Below are 20245 nucleotides of genomic sequence, written 5' to 3'. Positions count from 1 at the left end.
CCTTGCAAAAAGCATAGGCCCTGAGGTACCTCTGTGTTCCTGTCAGCTTTCTCAGGTTAGAGGAGAGAACAGGACTAGTTCTTTCCCAGGTTGTTGGTAAACCCAGAATCCTGACAGCTAGAAGCCACTTTTGCAAAAAAAAAAAAATTCACAAAGAAGCCAGTTTCTGGTGTCTCATGCCTGTAACTCACTCTTGTCATCCTAGCTACTCAGGAGACTGAGATATGGGGATCTTGGTTCGAAGCCAGCTCAAGCAGGAAAGTCTGTAAGACTCTTATCTCCAATTAACTCCAAAAAGTCAGCAATGGAACTATGGCTCACGTGGTAGAGTGCCAGACTTCAGTGAAAAAAATCTGAGATAGGCCCTGAGTTCAAGCCCCAATACTGGCACCAAAAAAGAAAAAAAAAACCTTAAGTAAATAATAAAAAATTAAGAAAGTTGGTTTGCCCTAGATCCAGTCTGGGTCTCCACAAAAGGGGTGCCTGGAGTGTGTAGCTATGTGCACATCCCACCAGCAGAGGGCGCCACACACCTCACAAACCCTCCCCAGGTTGCTCTGCTTCAGGTGGGCAAGTCGTGGGGAGCTGAAAGGGCTTGGGGCCTCTAGGCCCTTCCTTCTTTAGTCATCACTGCTGACCTGAGTTGCTGGCAGAGTTCTGGCCCAAACCTGATTACTAGGCCTAGTGGTGATTCCTGCCCTGACTGTAGAAGGGTCCAGGGCCTATTCCTCCTCTTTCCCTAGAGCTACATGGCTCTGGGTCTTCCCTTGGACATCTATCTCAGAGATGTGTTTTAGGTTCAGGAAAGTGCTAGAATTTTTTTTCTCTCTCTGAGCCTTTTGGAACCGGGGCCAAGAAGCCAATTTCCTCAGCAAATCTTAATTAAGAGCATGTTCTGTGACAGGCCCTGTGTTGGGCACTGGGGATTTAGCAGTGAACAAAACAGACATAAATCTGGGCCTGGTGAAGCTGAGTGTCATGGGTGGGAAGATGCTATTGTCCACACTGCTTTGTGTGCTGGGAGGGGACACACTGAGTTGACCCAGCAGAGCAGGCTCTCTTCAGACAGCCTGTGACTCAGACCCAGGCTCTGAGGACCAGGCTCTGATGTTGAGTTCTGCTTCCACTAGGGGTCTGCATGAGCCCTCCATCATTGCGTGGTCCTTGGTCTGCCCAACCTGACACAGGCAGCACTTCACAAGCTGTAAAAGTAGGAATGCCTCTGCCGCCGGCTCCCCATGAACCCAGCAGAGCACTGTGGTGACAGAATGTTGGCACCTGGTGGCCATTTCCCGTGCCTTCTTCCCAGACATACTTCTTTCCAGACCCAATGTCAACACCTTTCATTTGACCTTGACCTCTCAGATACATAAATGTTCCCATCCAGACTGACTCATCTGGCGGGAACAGCAAGTCCTCACACAAAACCATGGCGAAGGGGACAGGAGAAGCATTTTTTTTTGTCATGGGGCCTGAACTCTGGGCCTAGGCACTATCCTTCAGCTCTTCAGCTCAAGGCTAGTGCTCTACCACTTGAGCCACGGTGCCACTTCCGGCTTTTGTTCTGCTTATGTGGTGCTGAGGAATCGAACCCAGGGCCTCATGCATGCAAAGCAAGTGCTCTACCACTGAGCCACCTTCCCAGCCCCCATTTATAATTTTATGTAGTTCCTCCCCACCCTTTCAAACCAGTCATGGAGGGAGGGATGAATGCTTGGGGTTTACAGATTCAGAGTGGTGTTTCTCACTCATCCCTGGTAAGCAAATGGCAGCTGTCAACCAGAGGAGCAGAGTCCCAGCCCAAGGCTGCTCCCAGGGCACTGTCTGGTTGTCCGACTCCACCTGAGGATTGGCCCAGCCTTGCAAAGTCTCAGGAGCAGAACTACCAATCTCCTTCTAGAGGGTTCTCCATGCAGCTACCCTTTGAAACTTCCTTCGCCACTGCCATCAGAAAGATTGGCATGGAGGATCTGGGAGAGGAGAGGGGGGCGGGAAACGGATGGGGGAGGGCAGGGAGGAAGTCAAGTATCTCAGCTGGGTGGTCAGGGTGTGATGCATTTGGCTCATTGCTTGGCCTCTACCTCCTGTGTAAGAAAGAGCAAATCAGTCACCATCTCTGAATCTTGACTCAGTTTCTTCAGGGGTAGAATGGGGATACTGACTTATCCTCTGGCTTGCTGGAACCACATAGACCAGAGCAGGCCCTCTGTAAGTACTCCAGGTGTGGGTTCACATGTCCCCTTGATAGTGACACCCAAACCAGGCACAAGAGTTTCACTGGGTCTTTTTTCCTCCAGCAAAGCTGGGGACTGTGGGAGATGGTATGAAGTTGGGAATCTTGACATCCTTGGTGGCTGAGAGTTGTCGGTGTGTGGCCTGGTGCAGGTGGGAGCTGCTGTATTCTGCCTCACTCTTTGGGTGGAGACTTGGGGAGGGTTGCTAGGCATTAATTATAAGGGGCCTCACCCAAGGGTCTGGAGATTGAAGGACTCAGGGGAAAGGTGCTTGGATGAGAGACCTACACGTAAGCCAGCTACCATCCCCGGCGGCCAGTGGGAGTCAATGTCTAAAAGTCAAAGCGCCCCTCATTTATTTATTCGTCATACAGTTTGAGTGTATGATGAGGGAACCAAGGAGCTTTCAGTGTCCATTTGAATCAGTAGAAAAAATTCCATATGTATAGGCAATGTCCATACAAGGAAAGAGTAATGTAACTCAATACTAACAAAGTGGTGGGATTTAGGAGAAGGACAGGGTGTTGGGTTGGAATGCACAGAGGAGGGCGGTCGGAGGGGGCTGAGGCAGGGAGTGCTCACACTGCTCCTCATATCCCAGTCACTCTGGATATGCAGCAAGTTAGGGCCAGAAGGCACTTTAGGCCAAGGGATGGAACTCAGGGTCAGACCCACAGCCAACCTGGTGACCTTGAACAGCCACTTAAGCCTTCCTAAACATTAGTTCCTGGGAATGAGAGCAACAGAGTGGCCTGGCCTGTCTTCCCAGGCTTCCATGAGGTTCAAATGAAATACTTCATGTGAAAAACAAAGTTGAGGGGCTGGGAAGGTGGCTCAGTGGTAGAGTGCTTGCCTTGCATGCATGAGGCCCTGGGTTCCATTCCTCAGCACCACATAAACAGAAAAAGCTGGAAGTGGCATTGTGGCTCAAGTGGTAGAGTGCTAGGCTTGAGCAAAAGTAGCTCAGGGACAGTGCCCAGGCCCTGAGTTCAAGCCCCAGGACTGGCAAAAAAAAATAAACAAGTTGGAAAACTACAAAGTGCTATGTAAACATTTTTATTATTAGAGCATTAACACAGTATCAAAATTCCTAAAAAAAAAAAAAAAGAGATGTGTATGTGGGTGGACTACTGAGCTATTCTGCCCAGAAGTCTGAAGAGGGATGGAGTTATCTCTTAGCCATCTAAGGTCTGGGGAGCGGTGTGGTTGATATTTAGGACATTATCTCCAGATAATGTCTCTTAAACTCTTCTAGAAAACACTATTATCTGACATTGTATCTAACATCCATCTCTCCACCCATCCACCCATTCATCATCATTCCATCCATCCATCCATCCATCCATCTAATTACACTTTAATGAATATATTCATAGCCAAGAATAATGTTCAGTGCTGGAGATAGGGATTAAAAAATGTAGACCCGTTCTATTTTCAAGGAGCATAAGCCTGTGGAGAAGGCATCCATATAAACCAGCACCATTACTTTCCTGAACCCATTTATTTGTTATCCCCCTTTTTAGTTTTGTACCATAGATTATGGAATTTTAAAGCTGAGTGATCTTAGAAATCATCACTTTTTTTGTTGCTGGTCATGGGGCTTGAACTCTGGGCCTGGGCGCTGTCCCTCAGCTCTTCAGCACAAGGCAAATGCTCTACTACTTGAGCCACAGCACCACTTCCAGTTTTCTGGTGGTTTATTAGAGATAAGAGTCTCATGGATTTTCCTGCCCGAGCTGGCTTTGAACAGCGATCCTCAGATCTCAGTCTCCTGAGTAGCTAGGATTATAGGTTTGAACCACCAGTTCCTAGCAGAAATCATCACTTTTTATCTCACCTATTTTACTATCAAGGAAATTGTGCTTGCTATTTGTTGTGAAAAGTCTTGTGACTTCCTCTTGCCCCCAGTTTCAAGTTCAGGCAATCTCTAGCAAGCACCAGTGTGGGGAATGCTGCAGGTTCAGGAGAGAGGTCTCTCCTTTGCTTAAGGAGATTGCAGTCTGAAGTAAATGACACACAAAGTGATGAGTGGTATTGATCCCTTAGAGAATTGATAGCACAGGGACCGCCCCCTGCCCAACAATAACAAAACAAAAATAGGAGTCAGGCCCTGGTTTGGATTTGAGGAGCTCAGGGAAGTATCCCAGAAAGATGAGTTTTTAGCTATGTCCTTTTATTATGACTTTTTAGCTATGACCCTGGAGCATGAACTCAGGACCTTGGGGGCTGTCTCTTAGCTTTTTTCACTCAGGCTAGCATGCTACCACTTGAGTCAACAGCTTCACTTCCACCTTTTAGGTAGTTAACTGGAGATAAGAGTCTCATGGACTTTCCTTTTTGCGCTGCCTTTGAACCTCAAGCCTCATATCTCAGCCTCCTGAGTAGCTAGGCTGACAAATATGAGCCAGGAGTGCGTGGCTCTGCCAGCTCTTGAAGGATGAAGAAAAAATGTGTTAGAGGAAGATTTAGGGGAAGGTCATGCCAGGCAGAAGGAACAGAGTTAGCAAAGGCATGGAGGTGTGGAATAGGTTGGCTTAGTGGAATACTGCAAAAGGTTGGTGGTGGGGCCTAAAAAGGGCACCATGAGGAATGAAGCAGGGATGAGTGATAGCATGTTTGTGCTGCAGCTGGTTTAGTGGACCAAGACCACTCCTGCCTTCTGGGGGTGAGTGCCTACGTCCTTGCTAACTCCCTGTATTGAGTTTAGAAACCCTACCACACAAAGTTGGCCTCCCGGTTTGTGCCTTGGAGAGGCCTAACGTGTCAGCTCTTCATTTTAGGGAAACTTGCATGAGAGGAATAGCTGTCCAACTTTTGAGGTGTGGCTCAAGTCCTGCCACTTCATTGAAGCCTCCCTTGGTGATCCTTTGCTCTTAGTAAATGCTAGAGCCTCGGCCCCAGTTTGTACTCTGTCACCCCAGATGAATATAGCTTGTCTCTTCAGTGAGATCAGAAGCTTTTGAGCCTTGGTAATAGTAATGGTAATGTTTATTTGGTAAAGGTTAATGGTTACCACATGTTTAGTAAGTACCACTAAGATTGAACCCTTGAATTTAGGACACAGGACTGAGCTGTGGAGTTGGAAATTACCTCTGAGGTGATCCCAGCTCTTCTTTCAGTTACTAGTTAGTCACTGTGAGCAAGACAGTAAATCTAACGACTCCATGTTCTCATCTGTAAATGAACAGTGGTCCCAACTCATAGGTTGTAAGACGTCGTGTGGCTGGGAACAGGGGAGGTAGGAGTGCTTCCCTATGGTAGGGATTTATTTGGATGTGCAGCAGCAGTAGGAAGACACTGGAGTGCAAGGCAGGAGTGGTGGGGATGGAAGGCTGCCATGATCTGGCCCTGTGTTTGCACAGTTCCTGACATGTTCTGTGTGCTTCACTGTTGGAGCTAAAGAAACAGGTGCCCCAAGAAGCTGACACAGTGAGCAGTTTCCCCAGATGGGCTGGGGAGGGCAGGCGGAAAGGAGGACAAAGGATAAAGGGCGTGGTCTGGGTATAAGGACAGGACCAGGAGGCAGTTGTGTGCTAATTAATATTAATAGCCAGGAAGAAGGGAACCCTGACTTACACATTTGCCCATTTCTGTGGTGTAAATACTCCTACCGTGATGGATTTCAAGTGACCAATGTAAATGGCTGAATGCGGCATTGCAGAGAGAGATGCACAGTTATCTTTAAAAGTCAGCAACGAGCCTGGAATCCTAGCTATTCAGGAGGCTGAGAACTGAGGATCTCAATTTGAAGCAATCCAGGGCAGTCAAATCCAAGAGACTCTTTATCTCCAGTTAACCAGCAAAAAGTAAGAACTAGAGACATGGTTCAAGTGGTAGAGCCCTAGCCAAGTGAGAGTTCAAAGCCCTGAGTTCAAGCCCCAGTAGTAGCACAAAAGAAAAACAGGGTATATATGGGAAGAGCCAATATTGGTCAGCCCCAGTACGCCACTGAGGGGTCAAGACTACCACATATAGTGACAAACCATAATATACATGGTTCTCTCTAACCCCATAAGGTAGGAACCTTTATGATTATACTTTATAGAATAGGAAACTGAGATCCCAAAGGTCCTCTTGCCTGTGGCCACACAATTATCCTCTGGCAGAGAAGGGGATAGCCTGGGAAGACTGACTCTAGAGTCCTATCTCTGAGCATGATGCTCTCCAACTTCTTTCAGGAATGGTCACTGTAACCAGGGGAAGTTGCTGTCTCCGTGGCACCAGCTGTCAAATTCGACCCATTCCCAAATGAACCTCTGGACTTCAGCTTTAGTAGTAGTTCGGAACCCACACAGGCTGTTGCTCTTCCTCTTCCATGATGAGACATGCTGTCTCAGGCCCTATTTGGATCCTGTTGGCATAGTCAAAAGAAGTGGAGTCAGGAGGCCAGAAAGTTCACCAAGGCAGAAGCAGCCCACAGAAGTAGAGTGGGCACAGAGGTGCCGTAGTTGGGATCTGTGTGCTCAAATTGATATTTTTACAGCCCAGAAGTTGTATCTGTACCAAAACCCAATACCAACAGCACATCCCTGCTACCAACAACATATTAATGGTAATTTATTAGAAAATATTTAAACCTAAATGTATGTTCTAGAGCTTTAAATGGAGCAGGTAGCTCTGTTAAAGGGTGGGGATGAGGGCAAATCAAGAAGACAGACCAGAACGGGAGAGCAGGCAGGTCCTGCCAGAGGGAGGGGAGGAAAGTACTGGAAGGCTTGTATGGTCATTTACAAAGAGACTCTAGGCTGGCATCAGAGCCTGCCACTGTGATTGTGTTTGTGTGTGTGTGTGTATACCTACTTCATTGTTGGTAATCCTATGAATATTATGTAAGAATATGATTACTTAAGTTTTGGGAGTTGTGACTTACATTACAAGCAATATTTAGCTTTTAGTCATGGGGGGAGGAAGAGTTGGAGAGGTAAGGAGAGATATACAGAGGCTACTCTGGCTTCACACGGTGGCTGTTTTGCCATTCTCTCCCCCCCCCCCGCCCCAGGCCACTTGCTGTTGACCTTTTGGAGAGCTGCTTTTGAAGCTCACAGTGTATATGCCTATGTGTGCATGGGCCAGCATGTGCTCACACCTATGTGCATGTGTGCCTATGTGGGTGTGTATATAGCTGTATTTGTGTTCCTGCTCATGTGTGATTTCCTGCCTTCCCTCTTCGCATCTGGGGAAGGAGTTGGATAGAGGCCAAGGAGTGGTAGGGAATCAGGAAGTCCATAGGAAGATGCTTCTCTCCTAAAACACCAGGTGCACCTTGGGGGATTCCAGAACAGTGGCTTCCCCTCTGTTCCCTAAGGCTTTTATAGTTAAAAATGGAAATGAATTCAACTCTAGTCTCTTCTCTTTGGCACCCCCCCCTTGCACACAGTGGGAGCTTAATAAATACTTGATGATGATGATTCTGAACCTGGGAGGCCAGCAGCTGTTCTCTCGCTCTGACTCTCAGTCCCCTGGGGCAGGGAGGGGACGATGGAGGTGGGGGTAGGGGGGAGGGCTTCAGTCTTCCTGCAGGATCCTCCAGTGACTCCATGCCCAGCTGTTAGGAAGAGCCTGCTTTGGGGAAGCTGGTATCTTCTTGGTAGGTTTTCTCTCAACAGGTCCTCTGGCTCTTTCCCATCCATTATTCATTGAACATCCATTTTACACTGAGCATCATAGAGAAAAGCATCCGAGGAAATGGTGTAGGAGCTGTTGAGTCCAAGTGACTGAAGTTCAAATCCTAGCATCTTTACAAAGCTGGGTGACAGCTGGCAAGTTTCTTAACTTGTCTGTTGCTTGAGGGCTTTCAATTTCTTTTCTTTCTTCCTTCATTTTATGTCTTTTTTAGAATGATGACATCACTTTCATAAGGTTGATGTGAGGGTTGTAAATAACCGAGAGGCGCCTGCACACACACTGCAGGTGGTATACTTACTTGTCAGCGGTAGGCGGATCTCTTCTGCTTTTGTGACCTTGACGTTGTCAGTCACATCCCCAGGCATGTTTTCTCCTTGGTAAAGTGGGAACACAATGCCCACCTCCTTGGATGCTGGGAGGATGGATGTACCTGGAATCCTATGTGTGAAACAACCTGTCACAGACCATGGCCTTAAGTATTTCTCTCCCCTCCCTGTCCTCTCATCATGGTGACAGCTCTCCTCCTTCCCAGGACTTCTGTCCCTCCTCCCCACCGCCCCGCGTAACTGTACTGTCCTGATCGCCCTGGGCTGGAGGGTTTCCTTCCCTACCTGCCAGAGCCGATTAGCTTCGGGGTCGTGGAACAAAAACTACAATTCCCAGTCCTCGCTGCGCTGCCACCCGCGGGGAGGGGAGGGGGCCGGGAGCGGAGGCTTGCAGGCCCCTCCTTCGGGGTGGAGCCTGGGCGGGGGCGGAGCTAAGAGGTGGTTGGCGAGTTAAGCCGAGCCAATGAGACCAGCTGCTAATAAGTGGGCGTGGCTTACATATAACAGTGTCAGGAGGAGGAGAGCGAAGCTATTGAGCCAGCGAGGAGTGAAGCTGAGCCTGGCCGCACACGCTCCTGGAGGACCACCTCGGAGACTGAGTTCTTTTCGCCCCTTCTTCCTTCCAAGCTCCCCTCCTGCCTTCCCTCCCAGCCCAATACAATGCATTCTTGAGTGGCAGCGTTTGGACTCCAGGCAGTCCCAGACAACGGAAGCAAGCCAAAGGGAGAAGATTGGAGCCAAGACACTGGTGGAGGAGCTTGGATGCCTGGTTTTCTTTGAGGACATCTTTGGAGTGAGGGTGGCTTTGGGGTGGGGGGTTGTACTGCAGGGAATCCAGCCAGGCCCCAAGATGGACACTTCTGGGCACTTCCATGACTCGGGGGTGGGGGACCTGGATGAAGACCCAAAGTGTCCCTGTCCATCCTCTGGGGATGAGCAGCAGCAGCAGCAGCAGCAACAGCAGCAGCAGCAGCAGCAGCAACAACAACAGCAACCACCACCACCGCCGCCTGCACCTCCAGCAGCCCCTCAGCAACACCCAGGATCCCTGCTTCAGCCTCAGCTTCCACAGCTTCAGCAGCAGCCGCCGCCACAGCAGCAGCAGCAGCAGCAGCAGCAGCCACCACATCCCCTGTCACAGCTCACCCAACTCCAAAGCCAGCTTGTCCACCCTGGCCTGCTCCATTCCTCTCCCACGGCTTTCAGGGGTCCCCCTTCAGTCAACTCCACCGCCATCCTCCACCCTTCCTCCAGGCAAGGCAGCCAGCTCAATCTCAATGACCACTTGCTTGGCCATTCTCCAAGTTCCACAGCCACAAGTGGGCCTGGTGGAGGCAGCCGGCACCGGCAGGCCAGCCCCCTAGTGCACCGGCGGGACAGCAACCCCTTCACAGAGATCGCCATGAGCTCTTGCAAGTATAGCGGTGGGGTCATGAAGCCCCTCAGCCGTCTCAGCGCCTCTCGGAGGAACCTGATCGAGGCCGAGCCTGAGGGCCAACCCCTCCAGCTCTTCAGCCCCAGCAACCCCCCAGAGATTGTCATCTCCTCCCGGGAGGACAACCATGCCCACCAGACCCTGCTCCATCACCCCAACGCTACCCACAACCACCAGCATGCCGGCACCACTGCCAGCAGCACCACCTTCCCCAAAGCCAACAAGCGGAAAAACCAAAACATTGGCTATAAGCTGGGACACAGGAGGGCCCTGTTTGAAAAGAGAAAGCGACTCAGTGACTATGCTCTGATTTTTGGGATGTTTGGAATTGTTGTTATGGTGATAGAGACCGAGCTGTCTTGGGGTTTGTACTCAAAGGTAGGGGCTGTGGTTTCTCTTTATACCTTGAACAAAAGGAATATGTAGGGAGAGAGAGAGAGAGAGAGAGAGAGAGAGAGAGAGAGAGAGAGAGAGAGAGAGAGAGGATATTGGGTATTTATTGGGTATTGGGGAAGAGAGACTGGGAGAGAAGAGACAGGTTGGGGGAGAGGCATTGAACACTCTTAACTTCTCATAGTTTTCCTTGATCCCAGGAGAATTCATTCTTTGCTTCCTTGGGTGGGGAGGGGGGATCCCCATACACCATGTCTGATTTACAGACTCTGTTAGGAGGATTAAAGAATCCCTTCTGAGAAATCATTTTTTCCTCCTTGCTCACTCGTAACCAAAGCATAACCCAGAAGCTTTAACACACCAATTAATTACACTCTTTTTGTCTAGATGGGTTTGCCAGTTCCTGCAACTTCCCCTTCTCCCCTCCCCTCCCCTCCCAGCTCCACTCCATTTTCCCTAAGATAAGAAAAAAAAATTAATGTCTGGGTTGGGGGTGGGATTCTTTACCATTCCCCAAGTCTCTTCTCTCTCTGTCTTCTCTCTCTTTCTTCCCAACTTTCTATTTCCCTCCTCTTCTAAGAGAGACTCAGGGCAAAATAGAGAAGTACCCGTGACCCGAGCCTCTAGAGGCATCAGGGTAAAAATATAGGTGGAGGAAATTAGCAGTCCCTTCCCTCAGGAAAGAGGACTCAGAATAAACCTGCTGCTGCCTTGTAAACATCCCTTGATAAAAATGGCTACAGGTGTTACCCGGGCATAGCAGATGGGCGCTGCCTTGGCCTCAGTGGGGAGGGAGGGCATCTCTTCTTGGGATGAAATGACAGGGCTTCCCCAGCAGTCCTTGGGAACCTGCACCCCCAGTTCAGCCCTGGGTTCTCCCCTCTCACCTCAACTCCTTCCTTCTCAGGGATAAGGATGAATGTAGTGTGAGTGCAGTCGCTGGGGGTGGGGGTGGGTGGGCACTGACCCCACTGCTCTGGCTTCTCAGTTGGGGCCTCAAGTCAGGGGAGGGAGCTTCTCCCACAGAAAATGGAAATTGAGGAAGGTGGGTTTTGTGGATGATATGCTTGCTAGGGAGCCCTTCTGCTGTGGGCTGGAAGGCTTGAGCTCTAGGGAGTCGGTGGACAAGTGTCTTCCCCTTACCATACCCTAAACCCCCAATTTGGTGTGTGTGTGTGTGTGTGTGTGTGTGCCCGCGTGCGCGTGTGCCTGCTTGTTGCTTGGATTTCTCTATTTGTCATGTTGGGCAGGGGGTGGCTGGGTTGACTGGCGGGTAGTTGGGAGGGGTTCAGCTGTTGGAGGTTTCAAATAGAGCTTGTTCAGTCAGGGCACAGCTGCTGCGAGACTGTCACATTCCTTGTTGAAATCCAGCCGCAAAAACCTAGGAGATGCTGATCGGATTTCCCCCATTCCCAGCAGCTCAGCTTTAACAGGGGATGGGCAGACTCTGCCTGCCCTGGGGAAGGGTGGGGCAGACCTGTCAGGCTATGTGAATAGCCAGAACCTAGACTTGCAAGCCGAGGGTCTTCCTGACCAGGCTGCTCTTTGTATTCTGCCTAGTCCAGGGAGCCCTCGGAAGCTGCCTTAATCTAAACAGCTCAAGAATGAGCCCCTCAGTGAGCAGAAGCTAGTGGGGTTTCCCCTGGAAGCGCAGCTCACTTAGTCATTCTCTGTAATGAGCCTGAGTCTGCAGGTTCTGCTTGCTGTCCTTCTCGGAACCGCCCCTCCCACTGGGAGTAGGGGCTGGCAGTCACCCCGTGGGTTTCAGGATTTCTCATGGTGGGGGACCCAAAAGCCCAAGGACTGGGGTTGCAGAAGGGGTAACACTGGCACCTCCTTGGTGAGAGATCAGAGCTCTTAAGGAAGTGGCTTTTCCTAGAGACTGGCTGTGCACATTCTCAGTGTGGGATCCATGCTCATTTATCTGAATGCCCTGGACGGTCACTGTTGGGCAGGTGCCACTGCTGATGTAGTGCTCAGGGGGGAGGGGGCTTTTCCAGAACAGGGGGAAGCAGACTGTAGGTGAAGGAAGCTGAAGGGACTCCCCAGGTGCTCGGCTTCCTTCATTTCTAACTCACCCGCTGGCTCAGTGGTAGCACAGAGCTATGGCTGGTAAGGTGACCACTTCTTATGCACCCTGTGGCTGGAATTGGGACCAGGGGGCCTTACTTGAACCTGCTTATTCACACACCTGGCCTTCTAGCTCTACACCTGTGTTTTGAGTATTTTCTGTGTCTCTTACTGCACTAGGCCCCATAGACACATTGGAGGAGAGCAGAACAGATAGCTCTGTCTCTCCTGGAGGCCAATGGGGTCGTGTCAAAGAATCAGACCAAAGTGGGAACCCCAGCTCTGCCACTAGAGTTGTGTGGGCTTGGACAAGCTGTGCAGCTCTGTGAGCTGGCTTCCCAGCTGTCAGTTGGAGAGGTTAAGTGAGCTGTGGGGATTGTTACTGATGATGATGAGAGGAAGAGCGAGGCTTTTCCCTCTGCAATCTGATGGTGGCTCTAGAATTAGTTGGGAACTAGAATTGTAAGTAGGAGGAAGAAGAGAAGTTCTGAAAGGGGACTGGGTCTGGCTGGACAATCTTTAAATGTGTGTGTGTGTGTGTGTGTGTGTGTGTGTGGTGCGTGCACTAAAGTGCATGCGTGTACATACGTACATAGGATAAGTGTCTATCCTCATTCTTGGGAGGGGAGGGGCTTTATGACAAGAATGTTTGGGTTGGAGTGAGAATCACCATAGGAGAGTTCAGAGACCCTTCGGGATCTCCCAGGCAATCCCAAAGATGAATGAGTGACACTCTTGCTGTAGAGTTTGTGTTTCTCTGGCTTTGCTAACCATGGAGGGAGGAGAATGTACAGGGTGGCTGAAGACACTCTAGTCAGTTTGGGCAATTCTGTATTTATGGTGGCAGTTTCCACTCAAAGGCCCCGGGGAAGGGACAGTGATTGAAGCCATCTATCTACCCCTTGTGCCTGAGCTGTTTCTTTCTGAAGTTCTCTTTTATTTCATGAGGTTGTGGCCTTTCTGTTCATCACTCTGTTACTGAGAAAGCAATTCACCTCCCAGGCTTGGAGCTCTGGAAGAGGAAGGTGGCATGTACCTTGAGTATGTTCAGAGTTGATGGAAAAGGGAGCCAGAGTGAGGAGGTTGAGAAATCGGGACAGAACAATCCCTAGCTCCCACCTTCACAGGCTGTAGGCGAAGACACTGGAAGGCAGCTCTGCGGGGAGCGGGAGGGATCAGCCCGAGCTCGGAAGGGAAGGTGGGACTTGGCTTGTGGCTCTGAGGAGAATGAGCTGCTCACTGTGGTATAGGGATGCTGAGATGGCCTTGGTAGGGCTCTAAAGAGACTGGACTGCCCCTGAACTGAGGGGGAAGGCCAGTGGGGGATTTTAGGCGATGGATTAGCTTTCTGGAGGCTTAGTGTGACAGGGCCAGATTTGAGACATCTTAGGGTCCATACTCACAGTGCCTCTCTATTAGAGTTAGAGAAACAAGGATTTGGGGGAATCTTTCCTCTTCTTTATTTTCTTCTGGAACCTCATCAGGACACACGAACCCATTGCCTTAAGTTGCAGAAGTTCTCTTTCTTCTGCGTCTAGAGGGAGTTAGGGATGGGCCTAGCCTACCCTTTTCTCCTCCTCTCCAGGCTGTCAACTCCCCCACCCATCTCTGCCATCTTGACAGTGGCTGAGCAGGTGTGTCCATGTGGCCCTGGTTCTCAGGAACCCCAGGCCTCAGGCAACGGATTGTCCCCCAGAGTCTGGAACGTACTGCTACATCAGGGTGACTGTATTCACAAATTTTGTATCAGCTCAAACGACTTCTCCAATACTATTCTCAAAACCCTCCTGAGCTTTACCTTTGTCCAATTCTGGCCCCTTTTGTTTACCCCACCCACTTCCTGTCCCTCTGCCACCCCTGCATGGCTTGTATCTGGGTAACCCATGCTGTGCTTCCCTGGGTAGCCCCCTCTACTCCCATGAGTGACTTTTTTTTCTTACCTCTTGTTACCTTTCCCTCTTCAGCCCACTTAATGACCTTAATGGAGCAAGCTTCTCAGTGTGCTTAGAGGAGCTCAAACACTAGCCATTCACCCTTTGAAGAGAATGAGTCTCTTAGACTGTATAGAGGTCAGTGAAGTTCACCCTCAGCTGGAATGATGGCTAGTATTTTTTTCTTCCTCCTCTCTTCTTCTTGTGTTGGGGATAGAACCCAGGGCCTCACACAAGTTAGGTAAGCATTCTACCACTGAGCTACACCTCCAGCCTCAGTGGGTTCCTAGTTCTGCTCCCTTCTCTCCTTGGGCCTCTGAAGAAGGGCTAGCCTAGGGAAATGGCTCTGCATCTTCTTCTTGGGCACAGACACAGCCTGAGGGTGGCAAGTGGCTATGGAAGCATGTGTTGATTGATATTTTTGAGAAGATCCCTTAGGGGGCCCAGTGTCTGAGGTTTCAGGTACACTGGGGAGGGGGAAATAGAATGGACCCCTTTGTATGTCCCTTCTTGGGGGGCAACCTGCAATATGAAGAAAGTAGAAATGATAGAATTGAAGGCAGATGGCCAGATGGCCTCTGCCAAGGGCCTGAGATCACATTGAGCATGTCACCCAGGTATGTGTGTGGCGAGGGTTGGGAAGGAGAAGAACTAGAAGTGTGCAACAAGATCTTCATGACTCAGGGATGGTGGCCACTTGCCTTATAATCTTTGTGGACAGTCAGCAAGTGAATCAAATGTTTATAATCAATGTGTGTAGGCGAGAGCAGATGACTTCATATATGCTTTCCTTAGCAGGTCATCATACTATATATAACTGTCCTGGGGAAAAGACTTCATAATACATGTGACTTCCCTTCCCCACGGTGGGGTTTGCTGGCACAGGGCCCTGAGACTGTGGCTGGGCATTTGTTTCCCACACAGGCTAATTAGAAAACCTTATTTAGTTTTTAGGAAGAGGGATTTGGGATGCCATTGTCAAAAGATCTGCTTTAAAGAAAGTTAAGATAAAGAAAAACAAAATCAAAAGAAATTTGCATCACCTTTATAGAGAATCTGAGGCCTAGATGGAAGTGTATAATCAGATTGGAATAGAGAGCTTTGGTTCTCTTTCAATTATTTGTGCAGCACATTTTGGGGGAGAAAATGAGTGCATATGAGAAAGAGAGAGAAAGAGAGTTAGGGGAAGCAGTTTCTTGATGAAGTATCACCTTTCTCAGCTCAGTGACAGGAAGACCAGCATATTCATTGGTAGCTGTTTTTCTTCTCTTTCTTTCAAAATCCCAAAAGGGAAGAGAAAAAGGCAAGCCACCTATTTCTCTCTAAATAATGAGGGTGTGCTGTTCTCAGGAGCTGTGGGGAGGAAAAGTCTAGTGCCTTTTCTTCTGGATGAGAAAGTGGGGGAGCAGGCTAATGGGTTTTTAGGGTCCCTGCCTCATGTCATTCCACCCCCCTCACCCCAGGAGCTCAGCTGATTGGCAGAATGGAGGGAGAGGCTGGGAACAGGGACCACACTGCTTCATCTTTGTGCTCAGAACTGCCCAGAGCTGCATCCGGTGTGAGTGTTGCTGAGTGACAGATGCAGGAAAGCAAGGACTGTTTTTGGGGCACAGGATGACTTTACACCCCAGAGTCCCAGTAGTAGGTGGTGCTCAAGTTTCTTTTGCAGAGGAAATCACCAGCCAGGCTGACACGACTAGTGGGTGCAGTGCTGAGATAAGAGCCTTGGCCCTTTCTACTCTCAAGTTCATGCCCTTTTCCTTGCTTGCCTGCTGCTGAATAACACCTGCCCCTCCCACCTCCCTACCCCCCCACCCTGCCATGCTGGGGTTTAATCCAGGGCCTCGCACATAGGAAACAAGTTCACTATCAGCCCAAAGTGCTTATATTCTTAAAAGAGACAATAATGACATGGGCTTCAAACCAGTGATACCAAATGTTAGGACTGGATCTTGAGCTCAGGAACCGGATGCTATCCCTTAGCTTTTCTGCTGGTGCTCTGCCATGTGAGCCACAGCTCCACTTCCAGCCTTTTGGTGGTTAATTGGAGACAAGACTCTCATGGACTTCCCTGCCTGGGCTGGCTTCAAACCTGCAAACCTCAGATCTCAATTTCCTCAATAGCTAGCATGATAGCCGTGAGCCTGTAATCCTCCATGCCTGGCTAAGACAGGAGGAAGATGAGCAGGAGGGGCTTGATGGGAGCAGGTTCTGTAGAGTGACCAGAGCAAGCAGATAGTCTGAATCCAGAGGAAGACTGTGGACAGTCTTTGAGGGGCCTCTCCCTGGTGGTTTAGAGATACTGCCCATTGGGTGATACTGGAAAAGCTTGGAGGGGTGCAGTTGTGGAGACCAGAGGAAATACGAGCCCATCCTGTAGAGGCTGTCCTGCTGGTGGGTGTGGGTGCCTCTCCCACCCCGGGAGCCAGTGGAAGCTCTAGCCTTGGCTGTATGCTTCCATGCATAGCACTCTCGCCTGCCTGGCTCCTCAGTCTTCTGTCTCCTTTTTGCAGTACTGGCTGTGTGGTCATTCATGGGGGCCATCTGCCTGCCTCTGCGTCCTGCTTCCTACCAGGAATTTTCATGCCCATTGTCCCTTGCAATCTCCACAGCAACCCCAGGAATTACATCTCAGAGATGAGTTAAACTGAGCCTTCTTAGGATGGAGAGTTCTAGAAGGTAGGTCAGCTCTTTAGTGTACTGCTAGTTTCCCTGTTCCAAACCCTGACACAAATCTTTGCTGGGAGGTTTGAGTGAGGAAAACTTTACAAGCTTCTCCCATTGCTGGTTCTAGAATCTTCTCTTTCCTTCCTTCCTTCCTTCCTTCCTTCCTTCTTTCCTTCCTTCCTTCCTTCCTTCCTTCCTTCTTCCCTCCCTCCCTTTCTTCCTTCCTTCCATCATTCCTTTCTCTTTCTTTCTTTTCTTCTTCTTTCCTTCCCTCCTTCTTCTTCTTCCTTCTCCACTTTTTCGATTCTCTACTCATGCCTTTGTTTAGCTTTGTCATTGCCATTAGTACTCAAAGAAGGCCTGCCTCTGCTTTGAAGGACCCCCCCACCAAGAAGCAAGTACTTCTTGTTTCCAGTTCATTGGGTGAATCTTCTTAAGTTCCTTCACCTCTCTGAGCCTCAATTTCTCTGGTTTAAACCTAAGAGCTGACCGCCGTTCCCAGCTCCAGAGCTTTATAATCTGATTCCAGCTCATGTGTTCACCACAAAACTTTGTCCTCAAACTTGGGCTCTCCAGGGGCATCCTAACAGCTAGACAACATCGATCCAGGCTGGTCTGGACTGTTTATGGTGTTGGTGCTTGGGAGCATGAGGAAGGAGACAGTCACTCAGGCTTGGGGACACTGGAGAACTTCCAGGGTGAAGATCATGTCAGAACAAAGCTGGGTGTGGGGTAGCTGTACTGTGGGGTCCTGTACTGTTGTGTTGCACAGGGGCAGGCTGGGAGGAGAAAGAAGACGGGCAAATCACTGGGACTGGGCCACTCCTGTGAGATCCTGCTTCTGCCGTGGGCTTGGGCACAGTAAGATATAATACTTAGTCAAGAACTCAGACTTGGCACTCAGGCCCTCAAGATTTGATGTTCTTTTCTCAGAGATGATCATGTTTGGCATGAGTAGCGTGGTGTAGTAGTTAAGGGCTTAGGATTTGGGTTGTAATCCATACTCAGTAGCATACCAAGGAGTTTACGGAACCCCCAGTCTGTTTCCTCAGATGGTAAGAGGGACTCTCAAGCCCTCCTGTAGCACAGCAGGCTGCACACAGCTGGGCACACACACACACAAAGCTTTGGTATTCGCTAGCCGTTGCTTTTGTTAGAGTAGTTGCTAGAAAATACTGCCTAGAGGGTCAAGACTGGAAGGACATGAATGTACCTGTGCCCCACACTCGCCGCACTGGTGGCTGTACAGGTGGAGCAATGATGTCCTTGAAAGAGGAAGAGGCTCTGGCAGAGTCAAGTTGAACATATGAAGAACATGCCCTGCTTCTCATAAACAAGCTGCTGAGTCTTTTGTCTGAGAGGGAGGTGGCTTGTTCCCTGGAACATGGGGCTGGAGTGGTGGCCCGGCCTGGACTTCTGGAGCCTTCTTACCCCACGGGCCGTTATGCTACACTCAAGAGTAGGCAGTTTTTGGCCCGGGCATAGCTAATTGGGTGTGGACATTCAAATCAGACAGGTGGAGAGAGAACAAAAATAAACCCATGGGGCCAGGCCAGAGGCTGAGAGGCCTGGAGGAAGGTCAGGGGGGACACAAGATGACCAGGCAGAAAGAGTCGGGACCTGGGGCACCAAGGAGAGGGCCAGCCTGGTTCAGAAGCAGGAAAGGAAGAGCACTATGACTTTCCTGATGAATGCGCAAAAGAACATAGATTTGCCTTCAAGCGTGGAGATAGGGAAGCTTCTAGAATTGAAGAGGTCCTTTCTGCTTCCTTCACCCAGCTTAGAGCATTAGTGCTGTGCTCCTGGCCTGCTGTCATGGGCATCCAGGGCAGCTGGGTAAGGGAGGAACATGTCTACGTGGAAGCCATTTCTTTCTTTTTCTTTTCCCCCCACTAGGTCTGGTCACAAGGTAACCAGAGTTGTATTCTGAATAGAGCCTTGGTGATACTAAATGAACAACATGCAGATGATATGTGAAATAATATGCAAATTGGCATCTGTTATATTTGAGTCAGTTTGTTGGGCATTCTTCTTCAAGGGCAGAGTGGTGTTCAAGTGTCAACAGAACAGGAAAGTAACTGAAAGGTGTTCCTCTCAAAGGTTACATGGGCTGGCATCTCTCCCTGGGAGCTTACAGGTATGGGGCCTGCCAGCCAGCATGTATAAGATCAGTCATGTGGTATTTAGCTTCAAGTTATAAATGGAGAAGCTCATAAAAGTGGGTGTCTTGCCCAGGGCCACCCAGCAAGCAAGAAGATCTGATGACTTGACTGAGCTATGTCTCCTTGCTGATATGTGGGTGGCTCTGACCTGAAGAAGGCCTTGTGGGGAGGCAGGAAGAGACTTCCCTGGGTGTTAATCCTTAATTCTGGCTCACCCTTCACTGCTGAGTTCTCTTAGGGATTCACTTAAATTCTCTGAGCCTCAGTTTCTCCACTTATAAATGAGGACCCTGACATCTATGTGCCTGGTGGGAATTACAGTTGATAATGGTTGGGGTAAGTGGTGAGCACAGTGGTTGGTACATCCCAGATTGCCAGCGTATGGTAGATCTTCCTAGCCTTTGCCTGAGTGAGCACCAGCCCTACCCTTACTCAGAAGACTCTGCCAGTAGGGTCTTCTTTTTGGGATTTCTGATTTTAACAAATTGGGGTTTAGCCATTTCTTTTTCAGCTTTCAATGCCTCTGATGTTTGCTCTCCAGATAGCTCCCAACTGTGAGAACGCCAGGGGCCTCTGAAGAGGATGCTGCCTCCTCCCAAATCAAGGGCTGGAGTGAGCTGGCTGCTCTGAGTTGGGCCATTGTCTTTGGAGGGGCTCAGAGCTAGAGAGCATTGTCTAGGGGCTGGGAAGGTGGTTCAGTGGTAGAGCGCTTGCCTTGCATGCATGAGGTCCTGGGTTCGATTCCTCAGTACCACATAAGCAAAAAGAGAGCATTGTCTAGTGTCAGCTGGGGGTGTAAGTGCCAGGCTGGCATCATACCTGTCACAATTGGCTAAAACTCCACAGGTGAGTGGGCCAAACTGGGTGAGCAAGATCCCTGCACAGGCTCCACCCTCCCCCTCCTCCTCTTCCTCCTCTACTTTCTCCTCTTCTTCTTCTACTTTCTCCTCTTCCTCTTCTTCCTTCTCCTCTTCCTCTTCCTTCTAAGCCCAGAGCTATGCTTTGACTTATCTACTGCCACTTGGATTGTAAGTAGGGATGGTACATCAGGAATCCAACAATTGTAGGTTTTAGTTCTTCTTCACTTTTTTCCCTCTCTTCTGTCCCTCTTCCCTAAACATTCTAGGCTGTAAAAGCACCAAGGGCCTGTACCCTAAGGATGCGAGTCAGCTCCAGGGATCCATTCTCAATCAAATGTGTTGCTCTCTACCACTCTTCCTAAAAGAACTCAAGCTGTCACTGTGGACAGGTCCTGGCTGTTTAGCTGGATGGCTTTGGGCAGGGATGTCAATCCGGAAGGTGGGATTTTAATTCCTCTTGCTGAGGGTAGAAGTGGAGGATTGAAAGTGGATCAGAGCTGGGGATATATCTCAATGGTGGAGTGCTTGCCTAGTGTTCTCAA

At 49.7% G+C, this 20245-nt stretch overlaps 1 protein-coding gene across 2 annotated transcripts in view; it reads left to right on the top strand.

The window, feature by feature from the left end:
- Positions 1–9035: 9035 nt before the first annotated feature.
- The window catches only part of Kcnn3 (potassium channel, calcium activated intermediate/small conductance subfamily N alpha, member 3), a 153274-nt gene continuing 142064 nt past the window's right edge, over positions 9036–20245 (top strand). For both annotated transcript variants that reach the window (XM_013015148.1, XM_013015147.1), the window contains exon 1: positions 9036–9998. In XM_013015148.1, coding sequence (XP_012870602.1) covers positions 9036–9998 — 963 coding nt within the window. The remainder of the gene's footprint in view (positions 9999–20245) is intronic.

Source organism: Dipodomys ordii, unplaced genomic scaffold (assembly GCF_000151885.1).
Source record: "Dipodomys ordii isolate 6190 unplaced genomic scaffold, Dord_2.0 Scaffold26, whole genome shotgun sequence".
NCBI classification, from domain to species: Eukaryota; Metazoa; Chordata; class Mammalia; order Rodentia; family Heteromyidae; genus Dipodomys; species Dipodomys ordii.
The sequence above is the reverse complement of the archived record's forward strand: the minus strand, read 5'-3'. Positions and strand labels throughout refer to the sequence as shown.